The sequence below is a fragment of the Brienomyrus brachyistius genome, unplaced genomic scaffold, assembly GCF_023856365.1.
Source record: "Brienomyrus brachyistius isolate T26 unplaced genomic scaffold, BBRACH_0.4 scaffold34, whole genome shotgun sequence".
Taxonomy (NCBI): domain Eukaryota; kingdom Metazoa; phylum Chordata; class Actinopteri; order Osteoglossiformes; family Mormyridae; genus Brienomyrus; species Brienomyrus brachyistius.
The window spans coordinates 3,985,600-4,012,995 of record NW_026042309.1 but is presented as its reverse complement, the minus strand read 5'-3'; the positions used below and the strand labels follow the sequence as shown (position 1 = coordinate 4,012,995).

General features: G+C 48.1%; 2 protein-coding genes across 5 annotated transcripts in view; one reads left to right on the top strand and one right to left on the bottom strand.

Annotated features, from left to right (window-relative positions):
* The window catches only part of LOC125721592 (NACHT, LRR and PYD domains-containing protein 12-like), a 35,153-nt gene extending 8,640 nt beyond the window's left edge, over positions 1-26,513 (top strand). Inside the window, exons 3-10 of one of the 4 annotated variants that reach the window (XM_048997557.1) lie at positions 834-1,101; positions 1,247-1,288; positions 1,564-3,274; positions 16,284-16,457; positions 17,239-17,311; positions 17,997-18,097; positions 18,797-18,970; positions 26,261-26,513. In XM_048997557.1, coding sequence (XP_048853514.1) covers positions 834-1,101; positions 1,247-1,288; positions 1,564-3,274; positions 16,284-16,457; positions 17,239-17,311; positions 17,997-18,097; positions 18,797-18,970; positions 26,261-26,288 — 2,571 coding nt within the window. In that variant the 3' untranslated portion in view covers positions 26,289-26,513. Of the gene's footprint in view, positions 1-833; positions 1,102-1,246; positions 1,289-1,563; positions 3,275-16,283; positions 16,458-17,238; positions 17,413-17,923; positions 18,098-18,796; positions 19,506-26,260 lie in introns of those variants that run through there. The other 3 variants (XR_007385842.1, XM_048997559.1, XM_048997558.1) reach the window with 3 other exon arrangements.
* Positions 1-27,396, bottom strand: part of LOC125721584 (NACHT, LRR and PYD domains-containing protein 12-like) — a 499,105-nt gene that overhangs the window by 55,601 nt on the left and 416,108 nt on the right. The window lies entirely within an intron of this gene.

The following is a 27,396-nucleotide window of genomic DNA, read 5'->3' as shown; positions in this document are numbered from 1 at the left end:
CTGCACTGCACCAAATGTTACAGACGGACTGTAACAGAACAGAATACCTTAGCAGGCAAAACCTCACTCTCTGCAGTGCTCTTCCTCAGGCTACTTCCTTACTGCACTGCACCAAATGTTACAGACGTACTGTAACAGAACAGAATACCTTAGCAGACAAAACCTCACTCTCTGCAGTGCTCTTCCTCAGGCTACTTCCTTACTGCACTGCACCAAATGTTACAGACGGACTGTAACAGAACAGAATACCTTAGCAGACAAAACCTCACTCTTTGCAGTGCTCTTCCTCAGGCTACTTCCTTACTGCACTGCACCAAATGTTACAGACGTACTGTAACAGAACAGAATAACTTAGCAGACCAATAGTTCACTCTCTACAGTGCTCTTCCTTCTGCTACTTCCTTACCATACCGCACTGCACCAAATGTTACAGACATAATGTAACAGAATAACTCAATCATAAATATATATAATAATATAGGATGCTGTGTTAGTGTACATTAGTCTATGCTGATTTTGCCATCATTGTGTTAATGTGATCTGTTGGGTCTTAAACTATTATTCTTGCTGTCTATCTTGGACGCGTCTTTCAAAAGAGATTTTGAAAATCAGTGAGTCTAACCTGGTTAAATAAAGGTTTAATAATAATGCAGAACATAAACACACACATGTGCTTCTTATAATAATGAATGAATCATAGCAGGTGTCTCCAGCAGCCACATAAGACTGTGAGCAGGAAACCTGCCTTCTGTTAACAGAAAGGACAGTGTATGTGTGGGAGTGACTATGTACAGGTTTGTGACATCTCAAAAACACATCTCCAACTTCTGCAGACCCAGACCTCACTCACTGACCTCTTGCTGGATTATCTAAAGGATCTCATTGATGAAGAGTTGAAGGAGTTTAAACTGCGTCTCCCAGTGAATAAAGAGTTAAAGCCCCTTCCCAAGGGTCAGATGAAAACCTTGGGCAGAACAGACTTTGCCGAAATGATGATGAATTCCTACAGTAAAGCTGGGGCTCTCAAAGTCACGCTTGAGATCCTGAAGAAGATGAACCTGAATGACCTTGCTCAGAAACTGAATGAAGACCTGCAGAAGTGTAATGATATTTATGACATTTCATGTAAAATGTAACATTTTTTAAGCTCTTGATAAACTAATATAATATATAGAGAAATGATGAAGAGTTTGTTTAATACTGATGTTGAAGAAAGAAATGAATTTGAAGTTATTCTTTATTTCAGGTAAACAAGCAGGAAGTGAGCAGAGTGACATGTTGGAGACGAGTAAGAGCTTTATGCTGTTCAGTGCGTGTATGTGGTGTTTCAGAAAGAAATATGTATGAGGTGAAATTTAAAGTTTCATTTATCGCAGTGAAATAGTGCGTGTGTGTGTTTGTGTCTGTGTGTATGCGTGTGTGTGCGTATGTTTGTGTTTGTGTGTGTGCGCGTGTGTGTGCGTATGTTTGTGTGTGTGCGTGTGTCTGTGTGTTATATATCCTTCCTCCCATTCTGGTCAAGATCGCGGTGAAAATTTGCATTTTCCTCTCATTTTTCTTCAGGGCAACTCATGTTGCACAAAATAAAATGTTCCTTGAAAGAGAAATTTGAGTGTGTGTATGAAGGGAAAGCTAAGGAAGGACAGCGAATACTTCTCAGTGAGATTTACATAGAACTCTACATAACTGAAGGTGGGACTGGAGGAGTCAATGATGAACATGAAGTGAGACAGATTGAAACAGCATCCAAGAAAAGGCAAACAGAAGATACTACAGTCAAGTGCACTGATATATTTAAACCCTTATGTGGGCGTGAGACACCAATCAGAACTGTACTCACTAAAGGGGTGGCAGGTATCGGGAAAACAGTCTCTGTGCAGAAGTTTATTCTCGACTGGGCAGAAGGAAAAGCAAACCAGGATGTTCACTTCATATTTGCTCTTCCTATCCGGGACCTGAATTTGATTAAGGGTGAATACAGTCTGATTGAACTGCTTCACCGCTTTGTCCCAGAACTGAAATCACTTGAATCCACTGAGTTATTTGGGTACAAAGTCTTGTTCATCTTTGATGGTCTGGATGAGTGTCGCCTTCCTCTAAATTTTCGGAACAATGAGAGCTGGTTTGATGTAACAACGAAAATGTCACTGGATCTGCTGTTGACTAACCTCATTAAGGGGAATCTGCTTCCATCCGCTCTCCTCTGGATAACCTCCCGGCCAGCAGCAACCAATCAGATACCTCCTGAGTACATCCACCGGGTGACAGAGATACGAGGGTTCAGTGATGCACAGAAGGAGGAGTATTTCAAGAAGAGATTTAATGATCAGAGCCTGGCCAGCAGGATTATCACACATGTGAAATCATCAAGGAGCCTCTTCATCATGTGCCACATACCTGTGTTCTGTTGGATTTCAGCCACTGTGCTTAAGAGGCTTTTTACTGAGAATGACAGGGGAGAAATTCCAAGGACTCTGACTGAAATGTACACACACTTCCTGATTCATCAGGAAAGTTTTAAAAAAGACAAGTATATGAAAAACTATGAAAGCAAGCTAAATGAAAACAGCAAGGAATTCCTTTTGAAACTTGGTAAATTGGCTTTTGACAACCTTGAGAAAGGCAATCTCATATTTTATAAGCAAGATCTGACAGAGAATGGCATTGATGTCGCTGAAACTTCAGTTTACTCTGGAGTCTGCACAGAAGTCTTTAAAGAGGAGTATGGGTTGTACCAGGAGAAGGTGTACTGCTTTGTGCATCTGAGCATCCAGGAGTATCTCGCTGCTTTATATGTGTTTCTGTCAAACTCATCTGCTGACCTGCTGAAGACTGCAGTGAATCAGGCATTAGAGAGCAAGAATGGACACTTGGACCTCTACCTCCGCTTCCTCCTGGGCCTCTCAACAGATTCCAGTAAGACTCTGTTACAAAAGTTACTGGGGCCGACAGAAACCAGCTCACATACCATTAAGGAAACAGCCCAATACATCAAGGTGAAAATACAGGAGAATTTATCTCCAGAAAGGACCATCAACCTGTTCCACTGTCTGACTGAGCTGGGTGACAATTCTCTAGTAGAGGAAGTACAAAGATACCTGAATTCAGGAAACATTTCAGCAGATGACCTCTCACCTGCACAGTACTCAGCTCTGGCCTTTGTGATGCTGATGTCAGATGAGGAGCTGGATGTGTTTGACCTGAAGAAATACATCAGATCAGATAAACAGCACTGCAGGCTGCTGCCTGTGGTCAAGAACTCCAGGACGGCTCTGTAAGTGACGTGGGGATGGGAAATCATGTCTGGTCTGGCAGTGATACATGAATATTGTTTGAAATGTGCAATATATATTATATATTTCTCCTCATGGATTAATAAGTGAGTTTTATTTTGGTAATCACAGCTATAGCTGATGTATAGCAGTAGCTAATCTTGACCACAGACTTTATAATGACTGAAGGTAGTGATGTCACTTTTTGTTTGTTACTACGTTTCCATTCCCATCCAGTCTGCCTTCTGATCACAGCACAGCATCCTAACCTGCTATAGAAACAGTGAGGGCTCTTCATCCACAGGGTGTATAAGTGGTATGTGAGTGTTATTGTCAGCAGGCGTGTTCATGTGATGGAGCCCAGAGCTGGGAGCTTCCGTATGACTGCTGTCTCTGGCTGCTCACTGGCGCCCTCTGCTGGCCTCAGCTGCACCTGGCTGAGGATGTGACGACACATCTAGTCCGGCAGACATAGATAAACATTGTTTAAAATATAAAATGAATATGTATACATGTAATTTATTTCCCCTCTTTTATCAACAAGGTTCCTTTTTAATCTAGTTTATATTAACTGAAGGTAGTGATGTAGTAAAAACAAAAAAGACAAGATTTCCACGACCTTCCTTTATGTAACAAATAACCAAAGATACAGCATCATACAGAATGGTCCAGTTTTCATTAATAGTGGGAAAACCACTCATATTTGTTTCAGTTCTGGATGCTGTAGGAAGCATTTCTGTAAATACTGGGTGTGGTGCATGACTCTCTGGGTTCAGACTTTGTGTTCATAAGCGGAAGGTCGCTGGTTCAGATCTCTTGGCCGGCAGAGTGATGTCATCACTGGGTCCTTGAGCTCCAGGGGTGCTGGATGCTGGCCGATCCTGCGCTGCGACCCCCAAACTTTCTCTCACCTGTATATGTGTCGGCGTGTCTCTTGGACAGCAAGATGGGAGGGGCGAAAAGACAATTTCCCCATGGGGGTGAATGAAGTATCAATATTCATAAATCATTCAAACAAACAATTTTTCTAAAAGCCTATTTCACAGGACTGATAGCTCTCCGATTAGTGTATTGTTGATTAGGGCTGGGCGATAAGTAAAAAAATGTGTATTTAGTTTAAACATATCGTAATAAATAATCATTTTGCCCCCCCCCCCCCCCCGAACACTGTGGGAATGGGAATGAATGGAAATTCAGTTCAGTTCAGATTTATTTGTATACTGTGTTTTCACAACATTGCATCACCTCAAAGCAATTTACAGCATCCCTGCCCAAAGCCCCCAGTGAGCAAGTCAGGGGGGAGAGTGGCAAGGAAAAGCTACATAGAAAGACGAAAGCTTGGGAGGAACCAGATACAAAGGGAGAGCCCATCCTCCAGGGAGCAGCAGAGGAAGCCCTAACCCTAACCAGACTCAAAGGGGGAGCCCATCCTCCAGGGGGCAGCAGAGGAAGCCCTAACCCTAACCAGACTCAAAGGGGGAGCCCATCCTCCTGGGGGCAGCAGAGGAAGCCCTAACCCTAACCAGACTCAAAGGGGGAGCCCATCCTCCAGGGGGCAGCAGAGGAAGCCCTAACCCTAACCAGACTCAAAGGGGGAGCCCATCCTCCAGGGGGCAGCAGAGGAAGCCCTAACCCTAACCAGACTCAAAGGGGGAGCCCATCCTCCTGGGGGCAGCAGAGGAAGCCCTAACCCTAACCAGACTCAGAGGGGGAGCCCATCCTCCAGGGGGCAGCAGAGGAAACCCTAACCAGACTGAAAGGGGGAGCCCATCCTCCTGGGGCAGCAGAGGAAGTCAAATGATCAAGATGGCAAAGTCCTAATTCACATTATCCCAATCTTAACATTTCAGTCACAAACTGGGGGGCAGGGAGGTGATGACAGGCAAGTGCTGGAGCTGCTTCAGATGGCAGGGAGAACAGTAGTACAGCAGCAGGGTAAACAGGGAAGATGTCACAGGCAGAAGGGTGAGCAGGCCGGAAGGACGCCACAGGTAGTGGAGACGTCGCAGGCAGCAGGGTAGGTAGGATATCTGGCAGGACATGGCAGCATAAGTAGGAGGGAGAGGCAGGTGGGAACGCAGACACGGGGAGTCCCTGAATGTCAGCACTCCAGTTCCACAAGGGGGTGTGAAGCTAAAGTGACAGACTGACAGTTCAGTTTATCCAAAGCCAATGGCACCGATCCCCACCCAGCTCTACACCTCACACTATAGGTCTGACTGGGAGTGAGCAGTTATCTAGAGCTAGAACTAGTGTCCCTATAAGCTAAACTGAACAGGAGTGTTTTTAGTCTAGACTTGAATATTGAGAGTCAGCCTGAATCCCACACATCCGCTGGAAGACTATTCCACAGCTGAAGAGCTCTATAAGAGAAAGCTCTGCAGCCTGCCGTAGCTCTTTCTGCCTTGGGTACTAACAGATATCCTGCTCTTTATGATGGAAGAAAGCGAGGAGGGTTGTATAAGGCCAGCAGGTTACTAAGGTATTCTGGTGCAGGGCCATTCAGTGTTTTATAAGTCCATCCATCCATCCATCATCTCCCGCTTAATCCGGAGTCGGGTCGCGGGGGCAGCAGCCTCAGCAGGGAGACCCAGACTTCCCTCTCCCCGGCCACTTCGTCCAACTCCTCTGGGGGGATCCCGAGGCGTTCCCAGGCCAGCCGAGAGACATAGTCTCTCCAGCGTGTCCTGGGTCTTCCCCGGGGTCTCCTCCCAGTGGGACATGCCCGGAATACCTCCCCAGGGAGGCGTCCCGGAGGCATCCTGATCAGATGCCCGAGCCACCTCATCTGGCTCCTCTCGATGCGGAGGAGCAGCGGCTCTACTCTGAGTCCCTCCCGAATGACTGAGCTCCTCACCCTATCTCTAAGGGAGAGCCCAGCCACCCTGCGGAGGAAACTCATTTCGGCCGCTTGTACCCGCGATCTCGTTCTTTCGGTCACTACCCAAAGCTCATGACCATAGGTGAGGGTAGGAACGTAGATCGACTGGTAAATCGAGAGTTTCGCCTTTTGGCTCAGCTCTCTCTTCACCATGACAGACCGATGCAGCGCCCGCATGACTGCTGACGCCGCACCGATCCGCCTGTCGATCTCCCACTCCATCGTTCCCCCACTCGTGAACAAGATCCCGAAATACTTAAACTCCTCCACTTGGGGGAGGACCCCATCCCCAACCCGGAGAGAGCACTCTACCCTTTTCCGGCTGAGAACCATGGTCTCGGATTTGGAGGTGCTGATTCTCATCCCAGCCGCTTCGCACTCGGCTGCGAACTGCTCCAGTGAGAGCTGAAGGTCACGGCTCGATGAGGCCAACAGAACCACATCATCCGCAAAAAGCAGAGACCTAATCCTGAGGTCACCGAACCGGACGCCCTCAACGCCCTGGCTGCGCCTAGAAATTCTGTCCATAAAAACTATGAACAGAATCGGTGACAAAGGGCAGCCCTGACGGAGTCCAACCCTCACCGGAAACGAGTCCGACTTATTGCCGCCCATGCGGAACAAACTCTGGCACCGGTCATACAGGGACTGAACCGCCCTTAAAAGGGAGCCCGGTACCCCATACTCCCGGAGCACTCCCCACAGGACCCCCCGAGGGACACGGTCGAATGCCTTCTCCAAGTCCACAAAACACATGTAGACTGGTCGGGCAAACTCCCATGAACCCTCCAGAACCCTGCTGAGAGTATAGAGCTGGTCCACTGTTCCACGGCCAGGGCGAAAACCACACTGCTCCTCCTGAATCCGAGGTTCGACAATCCGGCGGACCCTCCTTTCCAGGACCCCCGAATAGACCTTGCCAGGGAGGCTGAGGAGTGTGATCCCCCTGTAGTTGGAACACACCCTCCGGTCCCCCTTCTTAAAGAGGGGGACCACCACTCCGGTCTGCCAATCCAGAGGCACTGCCCCCGATGTCCACGCGATGCTGCAGATGCGTGTCAGCCAGGACAGCCCCGCAGCATCCAGAGCCTTGAGGAACTCTGGGCGAATCTCGTCTACCCCCGGGGCCCGGCCACCGAGGAGCTTTTTGACCACCTCAGCGACTGTTTTATAAGTCAATAGCAGTATTTTGTAGTTAATCTGAGACCTAACTGAAGCCAATGAAGGGAGCATAGAACAGGGCTACTATAATCAATTTTTTTAGTGTTTGTAAGAACTCTGGCTGCTGCATTTTTTTTCAGCTGAAGTTTATGTGATCCAGATTTGCACCCAGAAAGGAAGGCATTACAGTATCCAGCCTGGAAGTTATAAAGGTGTTAGTGTTTCCGCTTCATGAAAGGAGAGCATCTTCCAAAGCTTGGCTAGGTTCCGTACATGATAGAACACAGCTTTAGTGATGCTTTTTATATGAGCATCGAAGCATAAATCTGAATCAACCAGAACACCGAGATCTCTGACCACTGTGTCAGGTTGGGTAGGAAGACCACCAAGGTTGAGGTTGTCAAACTTATTTCGAGCTACCTTCGGACCAGTTAACAGTACTTCTGTTTTTCTGTGTTTAACATAAAGAAATTATTTGCCATCCAGCACCGGATATCTAGTTGACAGTCTTCTAACCGAGAGCTGTGATGCATCATCCGGCGTAACAGATATATATATAACTGTGTATCATCAGCAAAACAATGAAACCCAACACCATGATTTCTGATAATGTGACCAATATATACGGTGTACAGTAGCGGGCCCAGCACTGATCCCTGTGGGACACCATTGTAGGAATATTTAGCTCAGGTAAATTTTAATATCTCCACCAATATGTTTTGAAATCAATTACATTTGAATTAATCATTATTTAATTATGTTTATTACCTAATTGTTATGCTGAATGGTTGGTTCCTCCAAACTCAATTGTGAATCCCCGTGAGTCGGTTAATGTGAGACTTACATGGGATTCACTAGTTACCAGTATCGCTTAGTAACCTGGGTTAGAAGGCTCGTCCAGCGAGCTGCATCACCAGGTAATGTAAACGATCGGTAGTGAAGCTCTCCTCACGGCCAATGAGAGGGAGCCTCACGATATTTCAGTCGAGTTTGAGGTTTTAGAGCTCAGTAGCCAAATCGCATAGAGGCAGGGACTATTGTGAGCACTCAATGAACAGAGGCTGAAGTGGTGTAAAACTGGAGTGATTTTCCATCGGTTTGATACCAAACATGCCGTACCAGCCTAGCGGTTCACACCGAATACCATCTGTAATGATTAATTAATGATTACTTATATTATGTTATAATGTTATATTACGCACACCAGTCCCTGGTCTAAGTGGTCTAGGTTGCACCTCAATCAGAGGTTACCCTTTATACAGACATTATATGACATATTCTCATGTCAGCAGCACATCTTACCCTTAGATAGACATGGTAGAATACAAAGATCAGATGAGGGCTGCTGAGGAATGTGGAAAATAAAAGGGGGGGGAAGGTTAGTCAGTCAAAGAAAAAGAATCTTTGAAAGTTAGGACACATTACAAACATGACCTGTCTGTATATTGAGACTAGTAGTCATGGGTAAATAAATATACAGATATACAACAGCCAAACTTAAAAGAAACTTTCTTTAGGGTGTTGGGTGAGTGGTATGTAAGGCAGGATGTCTGGGGAGGGGGTTGTGTGCCAAGTCGAGGGACCCCTGTCCTTGAGGTCCACTCTGCTGTCTGTAGGTCGTTAAAACTTTTTGAGCAATAAAAGTTGGAGTGCTGGCCTCCCTTGTTATCTGTGTGTCTGTGTGTGTGGGGTCACGGACCCCCCTTTGAGGCCTAGGCCAATGTGTGCCTCTCGTACCAGGGTAGGCCTTGTCTCAGGCCACCTGGAATTTAAGCTCTGTGATATGTGCATGTGTGATCCTACACCAGATTTAAAATGGATAACCTTAAAAGAGAAATACTGTTCTGCAAAGCAAGCACAGTTTCTGGAAACACGACCCTAAAGTCATAAAGCAGGTTAACAGAACTGCTTAGGTTGTTAGAATGAAAGGAAGCTGGTTTACTTGTTTGCAGAGTGGAGGGGGTCTTGGCAGTATTAAATAATACCTGCTTTTCTTTCTAGTAGAATAGATTACTGTAATGCCCTCTTGTCTGTTTCACATCTACAACGGGCCCAGAATGCCGCTGGCGGAGTGTTAACACGCACCAGTCACAGGGATCACATCTACGACGGGCCCAGGATGCCGCTGGCGGAGTGTTAACACGCACCAGTCACAGGGATCACATCTACAACGGGCCCAGAATGCCGCTGGCGGAGTGTTAACACGCACCAGTCACAGGGATCACATCTACAACGGGCCCAGAATGCCGCTGGCGGAGTGTTAACACTCAACAGTCACAGGGATCACATCTACAACGGGCCCAGAATGCCACCGGCGGAGTGTTAACACGCACCAGTCACAGGGATCACATCTACAACGGGCCCAGAATGCCGCTGGCGGAGTGTTAACACGCACCAGTCACAGGGATCACATCTACAACGGGCCCAGAATGCCGCTGGCGGAGTGTTAACACACACCAGTCACAGGGATCACATCTACAACGGGCCCAGAATGCCGCTGGCGGAGTGTTAACACGCACCAGTCACAGGGATCACATCTACAACGGGCCCAGAATGCCGCTGGCGGAGTGTTAACACGCACCAGGCACAGGGATCACATCTACAACGGGCCCAGCATGCCGCTGGCGGAGTGTTAACACGCACCGGTCACGGGGATCACATCTACAACGGGCCCAGAATGCCGCTGGCGGAGTGTTAACACGCACCAGTCACAGGGATCACATCTACAACGGGCCCAGAATGCCGCTGGCGGAGTGTTAACACGCACCAGTCACAGGGATCACATCTACAACGGCCCCAGAATGCCGCTGGCGGAGTGTTAACACGCACCGGTCACAGGGATCACATCTACACCGGGCCCAGAATGCCGCCGGCGGAGTGTTAACACGCACCGGTCACAGGGATCACATCTACAACGGGCCCAGAATGCCGCTGGCGGAGTGTTAACACGCACCAGTCACAGGGATCACATCTACAACGGGCCCAGAATGCCGCCGGCGGAGTGTTAACACGCACCAGTCACAGGGATCACATCTACAACGGGCCCAGAATACCGCTGGCGGAGTGTTAACACGCACCAGTCACAGGGATCACATCTACAACGGACCCAGAATGCCGCTGGCGGAGTGTTAACACGCACCGGTCACAGGGATCACATCTACAACGGGCCCAGAATGCCGCTGGCGGAGTGTTAACACGCACCAGTCACAGGGATCACATCTACAACGGGCCCAGAGTGCCGCTGGCGGAGTGTTAACACGCACCAGTCACAGGGATCACATCTACAACGGGCCCAGGATGCCGCTGGCGGAGTGTTAACACGCACCGGTCACAGGGATCACATCTACAACGGGCCCAGAGTGCCGCTGGCGGAGTGTTAACACGCACCAGTCACAGGGATCACATCTACAACGGGCCCAGAATGCCGCTGGCGGAGTGTTAACACGCACCAGTCACAGGGATCACATCTACAACGGGCCCAGAATGCCGCTGGCGGAGTGTTAACACGCACCGGTCACAGGGATCACATCTACACCGGGCCCAGAATGCCGCCGGCGGAGTGTTAACACGCACCGGTCACAGGGATCACATCTACAACGGGCCCAGAATGCCGCTGGCGGAGTGTTAACACGCACCAGTCACAGGGATCACATCTACAACGGGCCCAGAATGCCGCCGGCGGAGTGTTAACACGCACCGGTCACAGGGATCACATCTACAACGGGCCCAGAATGCCGCTGGCGGAGTGTTAACACGCACCAGTCACAGGGATCACATCTACAACGGGCCCAGAATGCCGCTGGCGGAGTGTTAACACGCACCAGTCACAGGGATCACATCTACAACGGGCCCAGGATGCCGCTGGCGGAGTGTTAACACGCACCGGTCACAGGGATCACATCTACAACGGGCCCAGAGTGCCGCTGGCGGAGTGTTAACACGCACCAGTCACAGGGATCACATCTACAACGGGCCCAGAATGCCGCTGGCGGAGTGTTAACACGCACCAGTCACAGGGATCACATCTACAACGCCCCCAGAATGCCGCTGGCGGAGTGTTAACACGCACCAGTCACAGGGATCACATCTACAACGGGCCCAGAATGCCGCTGGCGGAGTGTTAACACGCACCAGTCACAGGGATCACATCTACAACGCCCCCAGAATGCCGCTGGCGGAGTGTTAACACGCACCAGGCACAGGGATCACATCTACAACGAGCCCAGAATGCCACCGGCGGAGTGTTAACACGCACCAGTCACAGGGTTCACATCTACAACGGGCCCAGAATGCCGCTGGTGGAGTGTTAACACGCACCAGGCACAGGGATCACATCTACAACGAGCCCAGAATGCCACCGGCGGAGTGTTAACACGCACCAGTCACAGGGATCACATCTACAACGGGCCCAGAGTGCCGCTGGCGGAGTGTTAACACGCACCAGTCACAGGGATCACATCTACAACGGGCCCAGAATGCCGCTGGCGGAGTGTTAACACGCACCAGTCACAGGGATCACATCTACAACGCCCCCAGAATGCCGCTGGCGGAGTGTTAACACGCACCAGTCACAGGGATCACATCTACAACGGGCCCAGAATGCCGCTGGCGGAGTGTTAACACGCACCAGTCACAGGGATCACATCTACAACGCCCCCAGAATGCCGCTGGCGGAGTGTTAACACGCACCAGGCACAGGGATCACATCTACAACGAGCCCAGAATGCCACCGGCGGAGTGTTAACACGCACCAGTCACAGGGATCACATCTGCAACGGGCCCAGAATGCCGCTGGCGGAGTGTTAACACGCACCGGTCACAGGGATCACATCTACAACGGGCCCAGAATGCCGCTGGTGGAGTGTTAACACGCACCAGTCACAGGGATCACATCTACAACGGGCCCAGAATGCCGCTGGTGGAGTGTTAACACGCACCGGTCACAGGGATCACATCTACAACGGGCCCAGAATGCCGCTGGCGGAGTGTTAACACGCACCAGTCACAGGGATCACATCTACAACGGGCCCAGAATGCCGCTGGCGGAGTGTTAACACGCACCAGTCACAGGGATCACATCTGCAACGGGCCCAGAATGCCGCTGGCGGAGTGTTAACACGCACCGGTCACAGGGATCACATCTACAACGGGCCCAGGATGCCGCTGGCGGAGTGTTAACACGCACCAGTCAGAGGGATCACATCTACAACGGGCCCAGAATGCCGCTGGCGGAGTGTTAACACGCACCGGTCACAGGGATCACATCTACAACGGGCCCAGAATGCCGCTGGCGGAGTGTTAACACGCACCGGTCACAGGGATCACATCTACAACGGGCCCAGAATGCCGCTGGCGGAGTGTTAACACGCACCGGTCACAGGGATCACATCTACAACAGGCCCAGAATGCCGCTGGCGGAGTGTTAACACGCACCAGTCACAGGGATCACATCTACAACGGGCCCAGAATGCCGCTGGCGGAGTGTTAACACGCACCAGTCACAGGGATCACATCTACAACGGGCCCAGGATGCCGCTGGCGGAGTGTTAACACGCACCGGTCACAGGGATCACATCTACAACAGGCCCAGAATGCCGCTGGCGGAGTGTTAACACGCACCAGTCACAGGGATCACATCTACAACGGGCCCAGAATGCCGCTGGCGGAGTGTTAACACGCACCAGTCACAGGGATCACATCTACAACGGGCCCAGGATGCCGCTGGCGGAGTGTTAACACGCACCAGTCACAGGGATCACATCTACAACGGGCCCAGGATGCCGCTGGCGGAGTGTTAACACGCACCAGTCAGAGGGATCACATCTACAACGGGCCCAGAATGCCGTTAGCGGAGTGTTAACACGCACCAGTCACAGGGATCACATCTACAACGGGCCCAGGATGCCGCTGGCGGAGTGTTAACACGCACCAGTCAGAGGGATCACATCTACAACGGGCCCAGAATGCCGCTGGCGGAGTGTTAACACGCACCGGTCACAGGGATCACATCTACAACGGGCCCAGAATGCCGCTGGCGGAGTGTTAACACGCACCGGTCACAGGGATCACATCTACAACAGGCCCAGAATGCCGCTGGCGGAGTGTTAACACGCACCAGTCACAGGGATCACATCTACAACGGGCCCAGAGTGCCGCAGGCGGAGTGTTAACACGCACCAGTCACAGGGATCACATCTACAACGGGCCCAGAATGCCGCTGGCGGAGTGTTAACACGCACCAGTCACAGGGATCACATCTACAACGGGCCCAGAATGCCGCTGGCGGAGTGTTAACACGCACCAGTCACAGGGATCACATCTACAACGGGCCCAGGATGCCGCTGGCGGAGTGTTAACACGCACCAGTCACAGGGATCACATCTACAACGGGCCCAGGATGCCGCTGGCGGAGTGTTAACACGCACCAGTCAGAGGGATCACATCTACAACGGGCCCAGAATGCCGTTAGCGGAGTGTTAACACGCACCAGTCACAGGGATCACATCTACAACGGGCCCAGGATGCCGCTGGCGGAGTGTTAACACGCACCGGTCACAGGGACCACATCTACAACGGGCCCAGAATGCCGTTAGCGGAGTGTTAACACGCACCAGTCACAGGGATCACATCTACAACGGGCCCAGGATGCCGCTGGCGGAGTGTTAACACGCACCAGTCAGAGGGATCACATCTACAACGGGCCCAGAATGCCGTTAGCGGAGTGTTAACACGCACCAGTCACAGGGATCACATCTACAACGGGCCCAGAATGCCGCTGGCGGAGTGTTAACACGCACCAGTCACAGGGATCACATCTACAACGGGCCCAGAATGCCGCTGGCGGAGTGTTAACACGCACCAGTCACAGGGATCACATCTACAACGGGCCCAGAATGCCGCTGGCGGAGTGTTAACACGCACCAGTCACGGGGATCACATCTACGACGATCACACCTGCTCTCACATCCCTGCACTGGCTTCCTCTGTCTTCTAGGATTGATTTTAAAGTTCATTTGCTAATTTGTAAATATTTACGTGGTTTAGCTCTGTCCTCCCTCAGTAACATGACTGTAAGGTATGTCCCAGGCAGATCAGTCAGATCATCCGGTAGTAATTTACTGATTATTCCTAAAACCCGGCTGGGGAGGGAGGGGGCAGCTTTTAGTCACTATGGGCCCAAACTCTGGAACTCTCTCCTAGAAAACCTGAGAGCTACTGAATGTCTCAGTACTTTCAAAACTAGGCTGAAAAAGCATATAATAATCTATGATAATCATCCAACCATCCATCCATCCATTTTCCAAACCGCTTGTCCTACTGGGTCGCGGGGGGTCCGGAGCCTATCCCGGAAGCAATGGGCACGAGGCAGGGAACAACCCAGGATGGGGGGCCAGCCCATCGCAGGGCACACTCACACACCATTCACTCACGCATGCACACCTACGGGCAATTTAGCAAGTCCAATTAGCCTCGGCATGTCTTTGGACTGTGGGGGGAAACCGGAGTACCCGGAGAAAACCCCACGACGACATGGGGAGAACATGCAAACTCCACACACATGTGACCCAGGCGGAGACTCGAACCCGGGTCCCAGCGGTGTGAGGCAACAATGCTAACCACTGCAGCACCATGCCGCCCCCCTATGATAATCAGTTTTATTATTTTATGCTTTTATTAATATCAGTAATTGTGGGGGGGCGGGGGTGCGGTCACTTCCCCCAGAAGACATAGGGGCTAGAGGCCCCTTTGAGGAGGTGCCCTTAAAGAGGACATGGGTATTTAAAGTCCTTTATGATGGTTTTTAATTTTATTTTTTTTAAACATTTTTACTCTATTTTTATTTCTTTTGCGCTTATTGTTATTTATTCTGAGCTTATTTGAATTTCTTTTTCTTCTTTTTAAATGTTTGCAAAATTCTTTAAAAACGCTGTGGCTAAAATGCGCTATATGAATAATGATTGATTGATTCAGATAGATAGATGAGAGAGAGAGTTTACTTTTAACCACCTTTATTAAACAGTTAGCAACCAATCCTAATCACAGCCCTGGCGGGGTCAGGGACACACTTAAAGCCGTGCCTGAGACTAAGATACGAAAAACTGAGTTGGGAAGCTCAAAATTCCCACCAGAAAGCTGCACTTGAATGACTGACATTCTGGCTGCTGACTCAGAGATAGAAGTTTGTGATGTGACAATACTGAACTTACAAGAATGGCGAACGCATGGTTACTGCAATGGACAATGCTTGTGAAATTCTGTGCAATGTTTCTTTTTAACTGCTTCAGAATCTTTGGCTAGAAAGCTGAACTGAAAGCAAATCATGAATCCTTCTGTTATCTTGCTTTGTATGTAGCCTAAGCGCGTTTCCTCAGCAAAGACGATAATCGCCGGTTATTCACGGTCAGATATCGACACCGGGATACTTGTCTTATTACACTCATTACTGATAATATCGTCATATCACCCAGACGTAATTGGTGATTTGACATGTTCCCAGGTATAACAATACAGGGAGAAAAAGGATTTTACTCATGGGATCAGGAATCCAAGTGCCAGTTGCTGCTGCATTAGCTGCTGGGAATGTTCACATCTCCTCCTTTCAGTGATACGTGTCGAGTGTAGGGACACCTGGCAGAAAGATGGCTAAGGACTGCACTGGAAGCACTGGTCTGACTGTTATGGGAGGTTCACGTCCATCTTGCTGTTGATGTGTTCCTATCTATTCCTATAGCTTGTACTTAATGTTTTTACCTCTAGTTTTGAGCAAAGGTGCACTGACTCACAATTAGTGATCATGTGACTGCAGCAGATTGTCAGGACGCACAGAACACTCTGCAGACTATAATTCATTTTGAAGTGTAAGCTGTGCTGCTAATTATACTGAAAACAAATGCTTATTGTAATGCTTTGTATTTTACTAATGTGTAGGATGTGTATATGTCTGTGTCTTAAAGTGTTTTCTGTTTCAGGCTGAACAGCTGTGATCTCATAGATAAACACTGTGAAGTGCTGTCTTCAGCTCTCAGATCAAACTCCTCACCCCTGAGAGAGCTGGACCTGAGTGACAATGACCTGCAGGACTCAGGAGTGAAGCTGCTCTCTGCTGGACTGGGGGACTTACACTGTAAACTGGAGATACTGAGGTCAGTATTACTGGGTATTCCACACTGTAAACTAGAGATACTGAGGCCAGTATTACTGGATATTTCACACTGTAAACTGAGGATACTGAGGCCAGTATTGTGGGGTATTCCACACCGCAAACTGGAGATACTGAGGCCAGTATTACTGGATATTCCACACTGTAAACTGGAGATACTGAGGCCAGTATTACTGGATATTCCACACTGTAAACTGGAGATACTGAGGCCAGTATTACTGGATATTCCACACTGTAAACTGGAGATACTGAGGCCAGTATTACTGGATATTCCACACCGTAAACTGGGGATACTGATGCCAGTATTACTGGATATTCCACACTGTAAACTGGGGATACTGAGGCCAGTATTACTGGATATTCCACACTGTAAACTGGAGATACTGAGGCCAGTATTGCTGGGTATTCCACACCGCAAACTGGAGATACTGAGGCCAGTATTACTGGATATTCCACACTGTAAACTGGGGATACTGAGGCCAGTATTGCTGGGTATTCCAAACCACAAACTGGAGATACTGAGGTCAGTAATATTGGGTATTCCACACTGTACGCTTTAGATACTGAGGTCAGTATTACTGTGTATTCCACACTATAAAGAGGAGATAGTGAGCAATTAGCTAAGGGAAAGAGAGGAGGGGTCCTGCCTTGTCTTAGACACTAAACTGTAATTCTTGAATTATTTATTAGAGCATCACATTTATTTAATAATTATAATGGTGAGGTGATATTATTTACTGGGGAGTTTCTGTCTTTCTCTGCAGGCTGTCAGGCTGTATAGTCACAGAAGAAGGCTGTTCTTCCCTGGCTTCAGCTCTGAAGTTAAACCCCTCACACCTGAGAGAGCTGGATCTGAGCTACAATCACCCAGGAGATTCAGGAGTGAAGCTGCTCTCTGCTGCACTGGGGGATTTACACTGTAAACTGGAGATACTGAGGTCAGTATTACTGGGTATTCCACACTGTAAACTAGAGATACTGAGGACAGTTTTACTGGATATTCCACACTGTAAACTGGGGATACTGAGGCCAGTATTACTGGATATTCCACACTGTAAACTGGAGATACTGAGGCCAGTATTGCTGGGTATTCCACACCGCAAACTGGAGATACTGAGGCCAGTATTACTGGATATTCCACACTGTAAACTGGGAATACTGAGGCCAGTATTGCTGGGTATTCCAAACCACAAATTGGAGATACTGAGGTCAGTAATATTGGGTATTCCACACTGTACGCTTTAGATACTGAGGTCAGTATTACTGTGTATTCCACACTATAAAGAGGAGATAGTGAGCAATTAGCTAAGGGAAAGAGAGGAGGGGTCCTGCCTTGTCTTAGACACTAAACTGTAATTCTTGAATTATTTATTAGAGCATCACATTTATTTAATAATTATAATGGTGAGGTGATATTATTTACTGGGGAGTTTCTGTCTTTCTCTGCAGGCTGTCAGGCTGTAGAGTCACAGAATAAGGCTGTTCTTCCCTGGCTTCAGCTCTGAAGTTAAACCCCTCACACCTGAGAGAGCTGGATCTGAGCTACAATCACCCAGGAGATTCAGGAGTGAAGCTACTCTCTGCTGTACTGGAGGATCTCAGCTGTAAACTGGAGAAGCTGCAGTGAGTACAGAATATGCATTTTACACAAAAGTAACTGGACAGCAAGAAAACCCACAATGCCTTTCAGCAGTTACATAATAAACAAACACAAACAGCTTCTGTTTTCTTCTCCTACGTCCTTATATCCCACAATCTTATCAGCCCTCGATCCATGCTAGAAATAATTAAGCAGGGAAGCAGGAAACATCCATTCAACCATATTGTGATGTCCGCTGAGCGGAGGAGCAGGCAGACAGGGCAGTGGAGCCGTGAAGACGAGCAAACGGGGTTTATTAAGGGCAGACGAGGAAACACGGCTCACAACATCAATGACAGATCTAGGGAAACAGACCTGAACACGGACTGAAATACACAAGACAAGCCGAAATAACAGGAAACAGCTGGTCAGAATCGGGGCAGCAGACGTGGTTAATGAGGCACACGAGGATCACACGAGCTGGGCGTGACACATATAATGCATGCAAAACATTTGTGTTGGTTAGCAAAGTTAACAGCACTGTTACAGATAAACATGCTGACTTTAACGTGTTATGGACAAAAAAATAATGGACACCAAACAGAATCGGAATGATTGTTAAAATTATTTTAAATAATTTAATTGTTTTCTGAAAATCCATTATGTCATGACCCTTATCCTCCTCATTTGAATACAGTGCTGCAGTGTAAAAAGTGGATTTAAAAGTGTTTAATCTTTATAAGGGTGGGCCGGTGTGAACTCACAGAGAAATGCTGTGAGGCACTGGCTTCAGCTCTCAGATCAAACTCCTCACCCCTGAGAGAGCTGGACCTGAGTGACAATGACCTGCAGGACTCAGGAGTGAAGCTGCTCTCTGCTGGACTGGGGGACTTACACTGCAACCTGGAGATACTGAGGTCAGTCTGACTGGGTATTCCACACTGTAAACTGGGGGTAGTGAGGTGAGTATTACTGGGTATTTCACACTGTACGCTGGAAATACTAAGGTAGAAAATAACGAATGATTTCAAAATAAAGCAGGAGTATCTAAGTCTAGGGGTTGACTTAAAAAATAACATTAGATTCGCTACAGTAAGTGGAATGTCGAAAGTAAGACTGCATTGGAGGTTAAGGATGACATTAAAAGTTTCTTCCAATATTTTAACTCCAAAAGAGCTCTAAAAGCTGATATCACTCATCTGCAGGATAGTAACGGCCTTATAATTGAAAATGAAAATTGATATAGTAAATGAGTTTAATGATTATTTTACACGGGTGTTGACAGTAGAGGACATGATTAACTTACCACCATTTAGTACAAATACAGTGTCCTATATAAACAATATACAGTCCCTCCACAATTATTGCCCCCCTTGTAAAGATTTGTAAAAAGGGTTAGAAAAAAATCCACCTTTTGGCGAAGCAGCTTCATCTCACACTGAAAAAAAATGAGAAAAATCCAACCTTTCATTGAAATAAATTGATTCAAAGAAAAACAAATCCTTCATCAAGAAATAATTATTTTCAACAAAAACACATGGGCCACGATTATTGGCAGCCCTGCTTTTAATACTCTGTACAGCCTCCCTTTGCCAGTATAACAGCACTGAGTCTCCTATAACATTTTATAAGGTTGGAGAACACAGAGCAGGGCATCTGAGACCATTCCTCTTTACAAAATCTCTCCAGATCACCCAGGGTCCTCGGCCCTCTCTTGTGCACTCTCCTCTTCAGCTCAGCCCACAGGTTTTCAGTGGGGTTCAGGTCAGGGGACTGAGGTGGCCATGGCAGAAGCTTGATTCTGCGGTCAGCTGACCATTTTAATGTTGATTTGGACATGTGCTTAGGATCACCGTCCTGCTGGAAGATCCAATGAAGGCCCAGTTTTTGTTTCCTGGCAGCAGCAGCCAAATTTTGATATAAAATGTCCTGGTATTTCATGGACCCCATAGTGCCATGTACCCTAACGAGGTTTCCAGGGTTTTTGGAGGAAAATCAGCTCCACAACATCACAGAACCTCCACCATATCTTACAGCTGGGATAAGGTTCATTTCATTATAACCATCCTTCTTTTTACGCCAAACCCACCTTGAATGTTTATTGCCCAAAAGCTCCATTTTTGTTTCATCTGATCATTGAATTTCATTCCAGTCAAAGTTGTATAATGTTTTGCAAACTCCTGGCTCTAACATTTTAAGTAACTGACAGAAAAAGCTTCTTTCTGTCATAACTTTCAAAACGTCTGTTAGCATGAAGGGGGCATCTGATGGTTTTTTGGAGACGTGGTAACCCCAAGATTTTACTTTGTCTGGTAATTGACTAACAGTCATCCTTGGGGATTTTTTGTCTCTCTTACGATCATCCTCACTGTATGTGGGGGCAAAATAAACTTGGGTCCTCTTTCAGGCAGGTTTCTAACAGTTCCAGTTGATGTCCACTTTTTAATTATTGCCCTAACAGTAGAAATGGGCATTTTAAGGCGAGTAGCTATTTTTTAATACCCATTCCCTGACTTATGAAGGTCAGCACACTTCTCCCTCATTTGGTCTGTGTGTCTCTTATCTTTCCCATGTTCATGGATGACTAAGGGAATTTGGGCTCTGTGTCTCCTCATGTTTGTACCCCAGTTACTCAGGAAGTCATGGATTACAGCTTGAAGGTTCCTATTCACTTCAATCAACTCAAATATGTATAATTTACATGGGAAACATGCTTCAGTTACATTGTGTTTGTCACGCTACGTAAATTCGGGTAAGGCAGGTGGGCAGGAAGGACCAGGCAGGAAGGCGGTAAACGGGGCAAACGAGGGTTTAATTGGGAATAGGGCAGGACGGAAACGCAGGCAGGGACAAACGGCAGGTAACGTCAATGACAGACAACGGGTTAGTGTACAACAGAGACTTAAATACAGGGAACTAATCAGAAAAGAACATGACGCGACTGGGCACAATCAGGGAATCACACGTGGGTAATTAGGGGCGTGGCACACACGAGGAGCGGACGGAGCGGGCGTCACAGTGTTCACTATAATTTGCAGGGCTGCCAATAATCGTGGCTCATGTGTTTTTGTTAAAAATAATTATTTATTGATGAAGGATTTGATTTTCCTTCAAATAAATTGATTTTAAGTAAAGGTTGGATTTTTCTCATTTTTTTCCGTGTGAGATGAAGCAACTTCACCAGAAGGTGGATTTTTTCTTACCCCTTGTACAAAGGGGTGCCAATAATTGTGGAGGGACTGTATGTATAACTGAGGCTGATGTGGTACAAAACCTAGCTAAGCTCAAAATAAATAAATCACAGGGTCCTGATGGCATCTTACCTATAGTTTTAAAATAGATGAGGGTTATTATTAGCCAACCTTTAACTTTACTGTTTCCGAAATCCTTATTTGCACGTGTGGTACCTTATGATTGGAAGTATGCTAATATAACACCCATATTCAAAAAAGGGGATAGATGTAATCCAGTAAACTATAGGCTAATTACTTTAACTTGCATAACTGGAAATGTTATGGATACAAATAACCTGGATACAAATAACATTCTGAGGGGTAGCCAACCTGGATTTAGGAGAAGTTGATCCTGTTTAACTAATCTACTTGAGTTCTTTGAGGAAGCAAAAATAGAACTTGGTCACAAAAAGTACTTACATTTGCAGAAGACCTTTGATGTTGTCCCCCTCAAACAGCTCTTGCTTAAGCTCAAAGCTGCAGGGATTTTAGGAACTGTAGCATCTTGGATTGAAAACTGGTTAACAGACAGGAAGCAGCAGGTAGTTATTAGAGGCACAATGTCACAGTGGGCCTGCGTTCATAGTGGGGTACCGCAGGGTTCAATTTTAGGACCACTATTGTTCCTATTTTACATTAATGATATTGACACCAATACATACAGTAAACAAGTTAAATTTGCAGACAACACCAAGGTGGATGATGTAGCAAATACTGATCTAGCAGCGGAGAGGCTACAACGGGATCTTGATTTAATTAGCGACTGGGCTGATACCTGGCAGATCAAATTTAATGTAGATAAATGTAAGGTAATCCATGCAGGGAGCAGAAATATAAAGTACAGATTTTTTATGGGTTCCTCTGAAATAAAGGTAGCTGATTATGAGAAAGACCTCGGTGTGTATGTTGATGCTTCCATGTCCCACTCTCACCAGTGTGGGGAAGCAATTAAAAAGGCCAATAGGATGTTGGGTTACATCTCTAGGTGTGTGGAGTTTAATTTAAATGAGGTGATGCTAAGATTATACAATTCCTTGGTAAGACCCCACCTAGAATATTGTTTTAATGTGAGAGGGGGATATAGGGATGTCGAAGGAACAATCAGGTTCGCTTTGGTCCGTTCAGAAATATTTCTTAAAATATACACAAAATTATGATATATTTCATAAGCATTGATAGGTAATCGGGGGCAGCATGGTGGTGCAGTGGTTAGCACTGTTACCTCACACCTCTGGGACCCGGGTTTGAGTCTTCGCCTGGGTCACATGTGTATGGAGATTGCATGTTCTCCCCATGTCGTCGTGGGGTTTCCTCCGGGTACTCCGGTTTCCCCCCACAGTCCAAAAACATGCTGAGGCTAATTGGACTTGCTAAATTGCCCATAGGAATGCGTGTGTGAGTGCATGGTGTGTGAGTGTGCCCTGCGATGGGCTGGCCCCCCATCCTGGGTTGTTCCCTGCCTCGTGCCCATTGCTTCCGGGATAGGCTCCGTACCCCCCGCGACCCAGTAGGATAAGTGGTTTGGAAAATGGATGGATGGATGGATGATAGGTAATCCCACTAATTAATAAAATGAAAAAGTAGCCACAAGCCATCTACACTCGGACGTGCTATAATCACCCACCTTCACACACGGACTGGGGAGCCCCTTTCAGTCCTGGCAGGAGACCAACACGTGATTCCTGAGAAGTGCCGGGCGATGCGCGCTCTATCCCACGGCTGATCTCCGGTCAGTGCTGAGCTCTCCCCCTTCCTTTATGCTAAATCTGGAGTGGTACTCGTGCGGGGAGGGGGCGAGCTGGCCAGGCTCACCCCCTTCCTCAGGGAATATGCTCTTTATTCTCCAATTCCTGTCCAGGTGAGGCTGTTTGCGCTTGTGGTTATGAAGCATTTTGGGCAAGGCTTTCCCTTTCCCCCTGGGAGAGAAAAGATAAGCCTCCCTTTCCGCTGGGAAAGGCAAGATAGGTGTTCTAGCTCTTTCTGTGAGAAACAAGTTATATAAGTGATCAGTGAAAAAACATGTTTGTGCAGTTCACCTGTGACACTACAATAATGTGGGTGAATCACGGTGGACGATGTATTTGAATCCCGGGGTGTTTAGTCCAAACACGATCAGAATCAATCCATACCTCAATCCCCTCATAGGTATGTCTGCTAGGTGGAGTTGGAGGTGCAGTATAATCCCATTATAACGAACTCGCTTATAACGGAATATCATCTGTAACAGACAAGGTCCGCTGGCCGTGCGCCTTTAAGAACCTGCAGAAAAAGCATCGCATATAGCGGACTCACATACAATGGAATTTCGCTTATAACGGACAAACAGTTTGGTCCCATTTGTCATTTGCCGTTTGTCTGCGGCAGGATACATGTATGTGAGAGTGTCTGGCAGGGTATGTGTGTTTGAGAGTGTCTGTGACCGGGTACGCGTGTGTGTGAGTGTCTGCGGCAGGGTACGTGTGTTTGAGAGTGTCTGTGACAGGGTACGTGTGTGTGAGAGTGTCTGTGGCAGGGTATGTGTGTGTGAGAGTGTCTGGCAGGGTATGTGTGTGTGAGAGTGTCTGTGGCAGGGTACGCGTGTGTGAGAGTGTCTGTGGCAGGGTACGTGTGTGTGAGAGTGTCTGTGGCAGGGTATGTGTGTGTGAGAGTGTCTGTGGCAGGGTATGTGTGTGTGAGAGTGTCTGGCAGGGTATGTGTGTGTGAGAGTGTCTGTGGCAGGGTACGCATGTGTGAGAGTGTCTGTGGCAGGGTACGTGTGTGTGAGAGTGTCTGGCAGGGTATGTGTGTGTGAGAGTGTCTGGCAGGGTATGTGTGTGAGAGTGTCTGTGACAGGGTACATGTGTATGAGAGTGTCTGTGGCAGGGTACATGTGTATGAGAGTGTCTGTGGCAGGGTACGTGTGTGTGAGAGTGTCTGTGGCAGGGTATGTGTGTGTGAGAGTGTCTGGCAGGGTACGTGTGTGTGAGAGTGTCTGGCAGGGTACGTGTGTATGAGAGTGTCTGGCAGGGTACGTGTGTGTGAGAGTGTCTGTGACAGGGTACGTGTGTGTGAGAGTGTCTGTGGCAGGGTATGTGTGTGTGAGAGTGTCTGGCAGGGTACGTGTGTGTGAGAGTGTCTGTGGCAGGGTACGCGTGTGTGAGAGTGTCTGTGGCAGGGTACGTGTGTGTGAGAGTGTCTGGCAGGGTATGTGTGTGAGAGTGTCTGTGACAGGGTACATGTGTGTGAGAGTGTCTGCGGCAGGGTACGCGTGTGTGAGAGTGTCTGCGGCAGGGTACGCGTGTGTGAGAGTGTCTGCGGCAGGGTACGCGTGTGTGAGAGTGTCTGCGGCAGGGTACGCGTGTGTGAGAGTGTCTGCGGCAGGGTACGCGTGTGTGAGAGTGTCTGCGACAGGATATGTGTGTGAGTGTCTGCGGCAGGATACGTGTGTGTGAGAGTGTCTGCGGCAGGGTACGTGTGTGTGAGAGTGTCTGCGGCAGGATACGCGTGTGTGAGAGTGTCTGCGGCAGGGTACGCGTGTGTGAGAGTGTCTGTGACAGGGTACGCGTGTGTGAGAGTGTCTGTGGCAGGATACGTGTGTGTGAGAGTGTCTGTGGCAGGGTACGTGTGTGTGAGAGTGTCTGTGGCAGGGTACGTGTGTGTGAGAGTGTCTGTGACAGGGTACGTGTGTGAGAGTGTCTGTGACAGGGTACGTGTGTGTGAGAGTGTCTGTGGCAGGGTACGTGTGTGTGAGAGTGTCTGTGGCAGGGTACGTGTGTGTGAGAGTGTCTGAGGCAGGGTACGCGTGTGTGAGAGTGTCTGTGGCAGGATACGTGTGTGTGAGAGTGTCTGTGGCAGGGTACGCGTGTGTGAGAGTGTCTGAGGCAGGGTACGTGTGTGTGAGAGTGTCTGTGGCAGGGTACGTGTGTGTGAGAGTGTCTGTGACAGGATATGTGTGTGAGTGTCTGTGGCAGGATACGTGTGTGTGAGAGTGTCTGAGGCAGGGTACGTGTGTGTGAGAGTGTCTGAGGCAGGGTACGTGTGTGTGAGAGTGTCTGTGACAGGGTACCTGTGTGTGACAGTGTCTGTGGCAGGGTACGTGTATGTGAGAGTGTCTGAGGCAGGATACTTGTGTGTGAGAGTGTCTGTGACAGGGTACGCGTGTGTGAGATTGTCTGTGACAGTGTATGTGTCTGTGAGAGTGTCTGTGACAGGGTATCTGTCTGTGAGAGTGTCTGCGACACCCCACCCCCAGTGCACTAGGTGACCTGCCCCACCCAGAGGCACAGGTGAAAAGAACCACTACCCCAAAGTAGAGGCTAGTTGAAGTGGCAGGAATGGGGGGGCGAATGAAGTCAGTATTTAATGTGAGGAGTCGTAGAGGGGAGAGGAAAAGAAAAGGAGATAAATGCAAAAAAGTAAAAAACGAAGGATTCTATTTATATATGATGATTGTGGATGATTGGAGCCGTAATTGTCAAAAAGAAATTAGTAAATAAAAAATTATCACACATATACACTCCTCAAAAAAATTAAAGGAACACTTTGAAAACACATCAGATATCAATGGGGAAAAAAAAATCATGCTGGATATCTATACTGATGTAGACTGGGTAATGTGTTAGGAACGAAAGGATGCCACATCGTTTGATGGAAATGAAATTATCAACCTACAGAGGGCTGAATTCAAAGACACCCCGAAAATCAAAGTGAAAAATGATGTGGCAGACTAGTCCATTTTGTTGAAATTTCATTACAGTAACTCAGAATCATACTCAGTAGTTTGTATGGTCCCCACGTGGTTGTATGCATGCCTGACAATGTCGGGGCATGGTCCTAATGAGACCATGGATGGTGTCCTGGGGGATCTCCTCTCACATCTGGACCAGGGTATCACTGAGCTTCTGGACAGTCTGAGGTGCAACCTGGTGGCATCGAATGGACGAAACATAATGTCCGTGAGGGGCAGTCAATGGTATCAATTCCTTCATCCTCCAGGAACTGCCTACATGCTCTTGCCACATGAGGCCGGGCATTGTCGTGCACCAGGAGGAACCCAGGACCCACCGCACCAGCATAGGGTCTGACAATGGGTTCAAGGATTTCATCCTGATACCTAATGGCAGTCAAGGTGCCGTTGTCTAGCCGGTAGAGGACTGTGCGTCCCTCCATGGATATGCCTCCCCAGACCATCACTGACCCACCACCAAACCGGTCATGCTGAACAATGCTGCAGGCAGCATAACGTTCTCCATGGCTTCTCCAGACCCTTTAACGTCTGTCACATGTGCTGAGGGTGAACCTGCTCTCATCTGTGAAAAGCACAGGGCACCAGTAGCAGACCTGCAAATTCTGGTAATCTATGGCAAATGCCAATCGAGCTCCATGGTGCTGGGCAGTGAGCACAGGGTCCACTAGAGGACATTGGGTCCTCAGGGCACCCTTATGATGTCTGTTTCTGATTGTTTGCTGAGAGACATTCACACCAGTGGCCTGCTGGAGGTCATTTTGTAGGGCTCCAGCAGTGTTCATCCTCTTCCTCCTTGCACAAAGGAGCAGATACCGGTCCTGCTGATGGGTTAAGGACCTTCTACAGCCCTGTTCAGCTCTCCTTGAATAACTGCCTGTCTCCTGGAATCTCCTCCATGCCCTTTAGACTGTGCTGGGAGACACAGCAAACCTTCTGGCAATGGCACGTATTGATGTGCCATCCTGGAGGAGTTGGACTACCTGTGCAACCTCTGTAGGGTCCAGGTATCGCCTCATGCTACCAGTAGTGACACTGACCGTCGCTAAATGCAAAACTAGTGAAAAAACTGTCAGAAAAGATGAGGAGGGAAAAATGCCAGTGGCCCCCACCTGTTAAACCATTCCTGCTTTGGGGGTCGTCTCATTGTTGCCCCTCTAGTTCACCTGTTGATAATTTCATTAACACTAAAGCGGCTGAAACTGATTAACAACCCCCTCCGCTACTTAACTGACATGATCAATATCCCAGAAGTTTAACAGACTTGATGCTATACTCTGATTAAAAAGTGTTCCTTCAATTTTTTAGCAGTATATATTAATACATAGATATGAATGTCCATATATACACATACATATCTGTAATGACTGAAACATACAATACATGA